Source organism: Triticum urartu, chromosome 1A (assembly GCF_056163025.1).
Source record: "Triticum urartu cultivar PI428250 chromosome 1A, HENAU_Tu73, whole genome shotgun sequence".
In the NCBI taxonomy this organism is placed as follows: Eukaryota; Viridiplantae; Streptophyta; class Magnoliopsida; order Poales; family Poaceae; genus Triticum; species Triticum urartu.
The window spans coordinates 56,369,241-56,381,716 of NC_141873.1; the positions used below are offsets into that span (position 1 = coordinate 56,369,241).

The 12,476-nt window shown below is 49.8% G+C and overlaps 1 protein-coding gene across 1 annotated transcript; it reads right to left on the reverse strand.

Moving 5' to 3' along the window:
* Positions 1 to 1,462: 1,462 nt before the first annotated feature.
* LOC147989977 (uncharacterized) lies at positions 1,463 to 2,044 on the reverse strand. Its single transcript, XM_087520110.1, has one exon. The coding sequence runs from the start codon at positions 2,042 to 2,044 to the stop codon at positions 1,463 to 1,465; it is 582 nt and encodes a 193-aa protein (XP_087376236.1).
* Between the last annotated feature and the right edge of the window lie 10,432 nt (positions 2,045 to 12,476).

Below are 12,476 nucleotides of genomic sequence, written 5' to 3' on the forward strand. Positions count from 1 at the left end.
ATCCTCTTGCTACATTCTGGGCTAGGATCCGAGCAGTGTCTTCCGGATTGGGTGTTCTCAAGTATTGTGGCCCAAACACTGCCACCACTGCCCGACAGAACTTGTAGAAACACTCTATGTTGGTGGACTCGGCCATGCGCCCATAGTCGTCGAGTGAATCACCGGGAGCTCCATATGCAAGCATCCTCATCGCTGTCGTGCACTTCTGGATGGAGGTGAATCCAAGAGCGCCAGTGCAATCCATCTTGCACTTGAAATAGTTGTCGAACTCCCGGATGGAATTCACAATCCTGAGCAAGAGCTTTCGGCTCATCCAATAACGGCGCCGAAATGTTTTCTCGCCGTGAAGTGGAGCATCGGCGAAATAGTCGGAGTAGAGCATGCAGTAGCCTTCAAGACGAAGCCGGTTCTTTGCTTTCAACTGCCCCGGCGCCGAGCCACCTCGCCGCGGCTTTTCATGGCTCGCTAGCAGCTGGGTGAGGGCGGCGAGCACCATGAGATGCTCTTCTTCCTGGACGTCGGCCGCGGCTTCCTCCTCCAGCAGCGCGGCGAGCTCTTCCTCGTCATCCGAGTCCATCGCCGAGACAGGCAAAACGCTGAACACCTTGCGCTTGGTGGGCGTGTACCCGCCGCTAAACCGCGCCTCCGCGGCCGGAAACGCCCAGCTGCTATGGGAGGGGCTGCCGCAGCGAAGCGCTGCTATTTTCCGGCGGGGAATGGCTATCTAGCGGAGTAGGGCGGCGGCCGTCGCCGGGATATAGCTAGTGGTGGCCAAGGGCGCGGGGGGTGCGAGGCGAGTCGGGGGAAGAAAACCTTGACTTTTCTCCTGTCGGTGTGGGTCAGGCGTGCTTTTCCCTAGCGCCGGAGCCCCCAACTGCTCCCCAGCGCGCCGGGTTCGGCCTGTGACCGCCGGACGGAAAAAAAGTCCGAACCGGTGCGACTGGGCCGTTTTTTCGGCGCCGGCACCGAAAAAGTGGCCTGGGGGGGCCTGTTGGGGGCGCGGCTAGAGATGCTCTCAGCTGTCTCGCGGACGCGTCTATGTCTCGGTGGCAAGACATAAATAGTACGTTACTGTAGGTTTGGTCATTTTCTTTTCTAACGCCTTTACTTGTTCCCGGGAGGACTTGCCGTCTTGGGCCCCCAGCCGAGGAAATTTTAGGATGTGAGCACGTAAGAGCATCTCTAACAGGCGCCGAACGCGTCACGTGCTAAAAACTGCTTTGCCGCGCGCCCATCGTCTGGTTTGACGCGGCGCGCAGCGCTGGCTCCAGCGGCCGCGCTAAAAAGCAGCGCACGCGCCGCTCCAGCAGCGCGCAAAAAATACAGCGCACTCTCATTCTACAACATATTTTAATAAAATTTGCATAGATAAAAAATGATACAAAGGTATTATACATCGGTGCAACTAGATAGATAATTCGAAAGCATAGATAGATAGAACTGCGGTGCAACTAGATAGAAACTACTCCAAGTCGCTACCATCATCACCATCATCATCCTCGTCGGTGTTGTCCGAGGTATCGAGCCACATGTCGTCCCAACGTTCATCGTTTGACGTGAAGATCGACCTCCCACCTGCTGCAACAATATTGGACTGCGCATTCGCCAATGCCTTCCGCCGACGCCGGTCCGCCCACTCCGCGCGGCGCCTTGCCGTCCTCTCCGCCCAGTAGGCACGCTCGTCGGCGACGTCCTCTGGGTGGCGACGGCGCCACTCCACCATGGCTCGCTCGTCCTCCTCAGCGATGAGGAGGCGGCGCTGCCGCCGAGCGTGGTCGGCACAGTCCATGTCGGTGATGAGACGCGGCGGATGGGCGACGTGCTGCGCCTGCTCGCGTGTGAAGACGTCCCGGAAGTTCATCTGCGACCAAGGCCTCTCCAAGCGCCACGCCGCCGCGTCGTATGCGCGGGCCGCGTCGTACGCGCTCTGGAACGACCCAAGGCCGAGCCGGACGTCGCCAGACCGGATCTCGGTGGAGTACCAGCGGTTGAGGCGCTCGCGGATGCCGCGGTAGCCCAAAGAACCCCGGCGGCGCGGCGGCATGGTGGCACGGTGGTGGCGCGGAAAGCGGCGAAGCGGCAAGGTTGCGAGGGGAGGGTGCGTGGATGTGTTCTGTGCGCGTGGCGAGCGCGGGATTTTATAGGCGCGCGCGAAGCGGCGCGCCAAATCTACCGCGCCGCGTGCCGCTTTCTCCCGCGCGTGCGCAAACGCTTCCCGCGCGCGGTAAGTTCCCGCCAATGCTGGAGCGCGCGGGACCAGCCGGCGCGCGCTAAAACCAAAGTTTACCGCGCGGGCGCATCTTTTGCCGCGCCTGTTGGAGATGCTCTAAGGGCATGTACAATGGTTGATAAGATGGTCTTATCTTAAGTTTTGCATATAATTTAGAGATGACAAAAAAATATGTCTACAATGGGTCATCTCTTAGCCTTATCTTCAACAACTATTATTCCTAAAAATATGATGAGACATATTATGCTAAGAGATCATCTCTTGTCCTTTCCTAAATAAGAGAAGACAAGCCTTTTCTTGTGAATTCTCTCTCCTCCATATCATCATTTATCCTATGTGGCAGTCCTAAAATAGCATCATTGTACATGCCCTAAGTAGCACACCAACATAACACACCTGGACATGAATTTATAAAATCGTTTCATGTGTTTTAAAAATGACGATGGTGCACGTAAGTAGCACACCAACCCATAATGTTTTTTATTTATAAAAAATGCACAACTTGCATAAACAAAGTACACATAAAAAATATATTTAAACAGTGTTGATCAAGTATTTGAAAAATGCTAAACATGTAGAAACATTGTTCCTGATGTATATGAAAAATATACAATTTTATGAAAAAAGTAGATATCAAACAAATATTAGCAAAAATATTAATCATGTATTTATAAATTGTTAAATGTGTATTGATGGGCATCTCCATAGCCCGTTGATACGCCTAGTTGATGTGAGACTATCTTCCCCTCCTTTTTGTATTCTCCACAACCACCATTCTATTCCACCTATAGTGCTATATCCATGGCTCACGCTCATGTATTGCGTGAAGATTGAAAAAGTTTTGAAAAAGTTAGAGTATGAAACAATTGCTTGGCTTGTCATCGGGGTTGTGCATGATTTAAATACTTTGTGTGGTGAAGATGGAGCATAGCCAGACTATATGATTTTGTAGGGATAACTTTCTTTGGCCATGTTATTTTGAGAAGACATAATTGCTTTGTTAGTATGCTTGAAGTATTATTATTTTTATGTCAATATAAACTTTTGTCTTGAATCTTTCTAATCTGAATAGTCATATTACAATTAAGAAGATTTGCATTAAAATTATGCCAAGTAGCACTCCGTATCAAAAATTCTCTTTTTATCATTTACCTACTCAAGGACGAGCAGGAATTAAGCTTGGGGATGCCTGATACGTCTCCAACATATCTATATTTTTGATTGCTCCATGCTATATTATCTACTGTTTTGGACTATATTGGGCTTTATTTTCCACTTGTATATTATTTTTGGGACTAACCTATTAACCGGAGGCCCATCCCAGAATTGCTGTTTTTTTGCCTATTTCAGTGTTTCGGAGAAATAGAATATCAAACAAAGTCCAAACGGAATAAAACCTTCGGGAACGTGATTTTCTCACGGAACGTGATCCAGGAGACTTGGACCGTACTCCAAGGAGTCAAAGAGGAGGTCACGAGGCTGGGGGGCGTCCCCCCCTAGGGCGCGCCCCCCTGCCTCATGGGCCCCTCGGTGCTCCACCGACGTACTCCTTCCTTCTATATATACATACGTATCCCCAAACGATTAGAATAGGAGCCAAAAATCTAATTCCACCGCCGCAACTTTCTGTATCCACGAGATCCCATCTTGGGGCCTGTTCCGGAGCTCCGCCGGAAGAGGGCCATCATCACGGAGGGCTTCTACATCATCCTAGCCCCTCCGATGAAGTGTGAGTAGTTTACCTCAGACCTTCGGGTCCATAGTTAGTAGCTAGATGGCTTCTTCTCTCTCTTTGAATCTCAATACAAAGTTCTCCCCCTCTCTTGTGGAGATCTATTCGATGTAATCTTCTTTTTGCGATGTGTTTGTTGAGACCGATGAATTGTGGGTTTATGATCAAGTCTATCTATGAATAATATTTGAATCTTCTCTGAATTCTTTTATGTATGATTGGTTATCTTTGCAAGTCTCTTCGAATTATCCGTTTGGTTTGGCCAACTAGATTGGTAGTTCTTGCCATGAGAGAAGTGCTTAGCTTTGGGTTCGATCTTGCGGTGTCCTTTCCAAGTGACAGAAGGGGTAGCAAGGCACGTATTGTATCGTTGCCATCGAGGATAACAAGATGGGGTTTATTTCATATTGCATGAATTTATCTCTCTACATCATGTCATCTTGCTTAATGCGTTACTCTGTTTTAAACTTAATACTCTAGATGCATGCTGGATAGCGGTTGATGAGTGGAGTAATACTAGTAGATGCAGAATCGTTTCGGTCTACTTGTCACGGACGTGATGCCTATATATATGATCATGCCTAGATATTCTCATAACTATGCTCAATTCTGTCAATTGCTCAACAGTAATTTGTTCACCCACCGTAGAATACTTATGCTCTTGAGAGAAGCCACTAGTGAAACCTATGGCCCCCGGGTCCATTCTCATTATATCAATCTCCATCACTTTAATCTTGCTTTGCTTTTTTACTTTGCATTTACTTTTTACTTTGCATCTTTATACCAAAAATACCAAAAATATTATATCTATCGGATCTCACCCTCGTAAGTGACCATGAAGGGATTGACAACCCCTAATCGCGTTGGTTGCGAGTAGCTATCGTTTTGTGCAGGTACGAGGGACTTGAGCGTGGCCTCCTACTGGATTGATACCTTGGTTCTCAAAAACAGAGGGAAATACTTACGCTACTCTGCTGCATCATCCCTTCCTCTTCGGGGAAAACCAATGCAAGCTCAAGACGTAGCAGGCCACTCCAGAGGAGGTCTTGCGTCGTTCGCCTCGCGAGGCTTGGCCCCTCGCGAGGGTCTTGGGCGCTTTGTTGGTGAAGATGGGCCGTACGGCCCGCTAGCTCAGCCACACCGCGGGCCGCAGGCAGGCAAGTCTGGGGACCCCCGTTCCCAGAATGCCGACAGTAGCCCCCGGGACCAAGGTGCGCACAGGCTTGGCTTTGCGGCGAAGCTAAGGGTCAAGTTCGGAGCATCGCGGCCCCCAAAGCCTGCGGCCTCAGTTGACACGTGGCGGTTGATTGGACGTGGGCGTCTCCGCTTCCCCACGTTGTCTCCGTAACTGCTTGACCTGACAAAAGGCTGGCGCGGGCGCCACTTGCCTTCATTGCTTCTTCCTCGCCTCGCTCGAGATTCCCTTTCTTGCTCTTCGCCGCCGCTACCTACAGATCTGCTCCGGCCTCGCTCTGCATCTGCTGCCCATGGCGCCGCGCAAGGTCAAGACTTCCTCGTCCCCGGCTTGGTACGAGCATGCTCCTGAGGAGCCCAGTGTCACGGAGAAGAGCCTTGCCTCCGTGCGCCTGCTGACGGCGGGAGAGAGCAACGAGTGGGGGAAGACGGAGCTCCGGCTTGCTTCCGACGAGCCGGAGCCTGAGGGGAGCACCTTCTTCCCCTTCTTTTCGAGCAGCGTTGCCGTCGGGTTGGTTCCTTGTAACACCCACGATGCGGCTATATCTCCCACGTGTCGGAGCACGACTTAGAGGCATAACCACATAGTAGGCATGTCACAAGAGGGGTAATCTTTACACATCCCATGTACTGAATAAGAAAGGGATAAAGAGTTGGCTTACAATCGCCACTTCACACAATACATAAATATAGCATTACAACATATAGATACAAACAAGGTCCGACTACGGAACCAAAATAAAGACAACCCCAAATGCATAGGTCCCCGATCGCCCCAACTGGGCTCCACTACTGATCGAAAGGAAAGGAAAACAACACAACGAACACGATCTTCATCGAGCTCCCACTTGAGCTCAGCTGCGTCATCTGCACTGGTATCAACGGCACCTGCAAATGTTTTGAAAGTAATCTGTGAGTCACGAGGACTCAACAATCTCACACCCGCGAGATCAAGACTATTTAAGCTTATGGGTAGGGAAAGGTAGTGAGGTGGAGCTGCAGAAAGCACTAAATATATATGGTGGCTAACATACGCAAATAAGAGCGAGAAGAGAAGCAAAGCCACCCTCTCGTGAACTAGAAGTGATCAAGAAGTGATCCTGAAACTACTTACGTTCAAGCATAACACCAAAACCATGTTCACTTCCCGGACTCCGCCGGAAAGAGACCATCACGGCTACACACGTAGTTGATGCATTTTATTTAAGTTAAGAATCAAGTTCTCTACAACCGGATATTAACAAATCCCCATCTGCCCATAACCGCGAGCACGGCTTTCGAAAGTTCAAAACCCTGCAGGGGTGTCCCAACTTAGCCCATCACAAGCTCTCACGGTCAACGAAGCATATTCCTTCTCCTAGGACGACCCGATCAGGCTCGGAATCCCGGTTAGAAGACATTTCGACAATGGTAAAACAAGACCAGCAAAGCCACCCGAATGTGCCGACAAATCCCGATAGGAGCTGCACATATCTCGTTCTCAGGGCACACCGGATGAGCAAGACGTCGGGTTGGCATAGACCCTGGTTGCCCAGGGGCGCCGGACATTGCTCAGGTTGGACCAACACTTAGAGAAGCACTGGTCCGGGAGGGTTAAAATAAAGATGACCCTCGGGAGCGCGACTCCCAAGGGAAAAGGTAGGTCGTGGTGAGGCAAATGGTAAAACCAAGGTTGGGCCTTGCTGGAGGAGTTTTATTCAAAGCGAACTATCAGGGGGTCCCCATAACACCCAACCGTGTAAGGTACGCAAAATCAAGGAACATAACACCGGTATGACGGAAACTAGGGAGGCAAGAGTGGAACAAAACACCAGGCATAAGGCCGAGCCTTCCACCCTTTACCAAGTATATAGATGCATTAAATTAAATAAGAGATATTGTGATATCCCAACATATCCATGTTCCAACATGGAACAAATTTCATCTTCACCTGCAACTAGCAACGCTATAAGAGGGGTTGAGCAAAGCGGTAACATAGCCAAACAACGGTTTGCTAGGAAAGGTGGGTTAGAGGCTTGTCATGGCAATATGTGAGGCATGACATAGCAAGTGGTAGGTATCGCGGCATAGGCATGTCCGGTTTAAAGTATGATGCATGTCCGATTTAAAGAAGCATGGCATGGCAATATGCAACAAACAACACTACAAATGCATATTGACGGAACATCCACATTCAAGTTATTTAGTTCTATCTCGTTTATGTACCCTATAATATTAAATGTTGTTTAACATGGCAAGGGTGAAGCATATGAACACTACCTATCTAGGCAAGTTTAAATGCGGCCGGAACAACAAACAACAACTCCGGAAACTCCTCATGTGCATATTTTAAGGTTTGGTATTGTTCTGCCCTAAACACAATTTTAGAGTTATCAAACATGCAAAGTGATGCCACCATGTTAAACTAGGCAATTTTCTACCCCATTTACATATAAAGTTTATTAGGTTTGGAGCTACAGTTATTTAGTTATGAATAAAATCATTTTAGCATGTTATTTAAGGAAATTAAAGCAAACATCATTTTAAGCATCTCAAACATGGATGAAAGTGGCAAATTATTGATCTACACAAAATTCTAAGAATTTTACATATATAGAACATTTTAAACCAATGCACGGTTTGTGAGTAATGATATGCATGAAGGCTAGGGGGTTTTCTGCAATTCTGAAAATCTACGGATAAATCGCTAAAATCGTTGGAACAGGAAGAAACCCATAACGGGCCAAATCTGCTGGACTGGGCCACAACAGGAGCATACAGAGGGCGGGGTGGCTCACCCTGGGCCAAGGCCCGGTCCAGTGGAAGCAGCAGGCCGGCGGGTCTGGCTGGGCCTAGGAGGCGCTGGGCCTAAGCGATCTGATACGGGAGACCCACAGCGAGGCGCTGGACGAGCAGGCGGTCAACGGGGCTGGAGCTCTCTGCTCAATCCCGAGATCACGCACGAAGACACTCCTCGGGCGCTGCAGGAACCAACAGGCGCGGCGGCTCCAGGGACTTGGCAAGGAGTCCTAATGTTGCTTTAGTAGTTTGTGATAAAATTACGGGAATAATGCAAATAAGAAAAATACTAATTGTTCACCGAGTGGGCTATCTTCCAGAACATCTGGTGCAAATATCTATTTAACCCAATTTCGGTGCCCATTTGAGCTATTTTCGATTTCTTGAACACACCTTGATTTAATATTTGTAATAAACATTGTTGTGCAGTTTGCTTAATGTTCAATAAATTGTGCTATTGGTTCGGTTTTACTAGCTTCAGTTGAGAAGAGATAAACATTATTGTTGTGCGGTTTGCTTACAGTTCAATAAATTGTCCTCCTTCGTTGGGAGTACATGCTTTTAGTTACCAATTAGATATCTGATCGAAATTAGAAATTTAACACCACAAATTCTAGGTACATTTTCCATTCTTTTTCACTAATGGAACTGCAAATGTGGAAATATTTAGAAAAGGGAAATCAATATTGCTCAACAAATTATACATTTTTAAAATGAATGTCTTGCTGATGGAAAGGCTCGGTGGCCTATATTTTCCACCAACCCAAATTAGTTCACATAATGTGTTTCAGTTGAAAACTTAATGATGCATCCATTTGTGATCGTTTCTTCTGGGTACTGGATTATTGGTATGATGCCTCCATGCATTCTATCAAATTCAGTAGGAATAGAGACGCTAATTAGTTGCAGCTCTTCTTAGACATTGTACTGTACCCCTTCTCATAAACTTGACATGTTGATAGCCAAAAAATTATTTTATCATCAAGGCAGCTAGCAAATTAGAATTCATAAGGTTGATAACAATTGAGGAATTTAGAATACATAAGATTGGTAATAAATTGAGGAATTCACTCAAATTATATTATTTAATATGGATAAACAGGAAACTGTAATATGATATTGTAGTCATAACATTGAAAACTTAGTAAGTACGTTCGTATGCTAGCCGGTGCAGAAGTACAGGTTGATGACTAGTTGATCTAAACAGCAGGAGGGACGCTACAACATCTCTAAGTCACGGCCCAATCTCAAACTCCACCGGCAACACGGAGAAATCATGGTCGCATCTTGGTGGTTGGCACAGAGAAGCTGAGCGCACTTAGTGTAGAAGCTTTGGAGGTTGCGCCGGCTAAGGAAAGGACGCCGTAGAAAAGCCGACCGCCGATGTCTAAACTCTAATGCAGCGTCACGATCCGGGGAGGGAGCGCACTGTCATTGCGAAACGAGCGATCGAGAGAGAGATGCGAGCGAGAACGATGAACACGAACACGAGAGAGAGTGGTTTTTCCTCTGCACAAACCTCGCAGCTTTTCTGTTATCTTTCTCTTTCTCTTATCTTAGTTACATTGAGTGAGAGAGAGTGGTTTTTCCTCTACGCAAACCTCGCAGCTTTTCTGTTATCTTTCTCTTTCTCTTATCTTAGTTACATTGAGTGAACACAACTACTAGCTAACCTCCCGGCCTGCTCGCTCGATCCGGTGAAGTCGAGCCATCCCACGACTCCTCCACACGGTGATATGTGCTGACCGGGAGAGAAACAATGAGAAAGGAGTGCGTGCACTGTGCACGTCTCCACTACGTGCGTGCATGCGGCTGTCGCATCAGGCCCATGCACACCTTATTACAACAGAAAAATATAGCATCCTACGCTGCCTGACGATGAGCTTATAGCAGGCTAACATGCACTCGGAGACTCTGAAGGGGCATACGTCACCGTCGCCACGGAAGCGATCAATGACGGTCGTGGTCGTGCTCGTGCAGTGGTTGTTACTGGGTGAAGGGCAGCGGCCCATGTGGGTAAGGAGCTCAGCTCAGCTTAAAAAAGAAAATAAAGGACTCGAGAGGTAGTACCATCCTTTCCAAAGAAAACACAAAACCGGAGCTTAATATTTGACTAGGGTCGCACAATAGCATTCCAGAATTCCCGCAAAATAAACATAGCATTCCAGTTCCAGGAACGAATTTAAAGATTAACCACTACCAGAAAAACTTGGGTTGCCGACGGCCAAATCTATGCTGACGGCCCCCGTCGGCATCTATGGACCTATGCCGACGGCCAAGGAGAGGCCGTAGGCGTAGAAAAACCGTCGGCATACATCGATCTATGCCGACAGGGCCGTCGGCATAGACGACACCGTCGGGACCGCCGGAGATATGCCTACGGGGCCCGTCGGCATAGGAGCGGCCGTCGGCATAGCCCGGGCCCAACTGCCCGGTCAGCTCTGACCATTTGACGGCGTTGAACCTACGCCGACGGGAGGTAACGGCGGCCGTCGGCATATCTGTGGCAGAGGTATGCCTACGGCATAGCCGTCGGCATAGGCCCCTCTGCCACGTCATCGATCCGTGTGCCACGCCACGTCATCGATCCGTGGGACAACCTCCGTGTGTGAACTGATATGCCGACGGCCTTGCCGTCGACATACGTTTATTTTACTTTATTTTTTTATTTTTACTCTATTTTGTTATTTTTACTTTATTTTAGTTTTTGTTTTTGCATAAGATAATTATGCCTTATCTAAAAAAACATACCCGATGGTATATCGATTGCCCCCCCCCCCCCCCGTTGGGAACGTCGCTATCGCCGTGTCACGGAGGGGGGAAACGGTCGACATGGAGGGGATTCTGGTTGGTGGGGGGATTCGGGGTGTAGCTATGTCACCGAAACATCGCACGGGTCCCGATGCATATGTGAAAGTGTTCAGGCATGCGTAGACGCCCGTCTTGGGGCTCCGCGGTGTGCCCCCTGCATGCAAGGCAGTGCCACCGTCACTTGGAGGGGGGCCAAACCCCGGAGACGCGTGCCGCCTCTTCGGACATGCCACCACACCAACCCGCATGTATGAGGTCCCGGTGCGATGCTCGGGTGGCATTGCTACCCCCTAGGGCCCCCGTCCCGCCTAACCCTGTAGCGTTTGACCACGGGATCTACCCCTTTGACTTTGCACGGACGGGCTTTGACCAGTGGACGTATCCACCCGGTTGTGTTAGGTCAGCCCATAGGAACACTCCGGAGCAACATCCGGGCCAGACCCACGGCAAGATCCCCTCTATGTGGACCCGACGCGTCCGTTTCCCCCCTCTAGGTGCCGGCGGCGGCGCCGTCCGTGAGGGGGGGCACAGCCCGGAGACGCGTGTCGGGCGTTTGCACCCGCCACAACACTTCCAGACTTGTGAGAGGCCGCCTACGCAAGATTTGGCGGCATGCTAGCCCCCGGAGGCCGGAGGCCATAGTCGTAGACACGCGAAGAGCAATCCGCGTAAGAGGGAATTCTTCAGATACTTCTCCATCATGAAAAATTATGAAAAATTACCATCAGTCCTACAGCACATGTGGCCACGTCGTGTAAAAAACTCATGATTTTATCGTGCTTTGAGTATTTAATAATATTCACGCCGCATCGTTACCGCAGAACGTCTACTACCGTGTCATCGCCGTCTGTGAGGGGGGGCAACACCCCGGAGACGCGTGCCTCCTCTTCGGACATGCCACCACACCATCCCGCATGTATGAGGTCCCGGTGCCACGCTCTGGTGGCATTGCTTCCCCCCTAGGGCCCCCGTCCCGCCTAATCCTGTAGCGTTTGACCACGGGATATACCCCTTTAACTTTGCACGGACGGGCTTTGAGCAGTGGACGTATCCACCCGGTTGTGTTAGGTCAGCCCATAGGAACACTCTGGAGCAACATCCGGGCCAGACCCACGGCGAGATCCCCTGCGTGTGGACCCAACGCGTCCGTTTCCCCCCCTCCAGGTGCCGGCGGCGGCGCCGTTCGTGAGGGGGGCACACCCCGGAGACGCGTGCCGGACGTTTGCACCCGCCACAACACTTCCAGACTTGTGAGAGGCCGCCTACACAAGATTTGGCTGCATGCTAGCCCCCGGAGGCCGCGGGCCACAGTCGTAGACACGCGAAGAGCAACCCGCGTAAGAGGGAATTGTTCAAATACTTCTCCATCACGAAAAATTATGAAAAATTACCATCAGTCCTACAGCACATGTGCCCACGTCGTGTAAAAAACTCAAGATTTTATCGCGCTCCGAGTATTTAATAATATTCACGCCGCATCGTTACCGCAGAACGTCTACTACCGTGTCATCGCCGTCTGTGAGGGGGGGCCACACCCCGAAGACGCGTGCCGCCTCTCCGGACATGCCACCACACCATCCCACATGTATGAGGTCCCGGTGCGACGCTCGGGTGGCATTGCTACCCCTTAAGGCCTCCGTCCCGCCTAACCCTGTAGCGTTTGACCACGGGATCTACCCCTTTGACTTTGCACGGACGGGCTTTGACTTTGCACGGACGGGCTTTGACCAG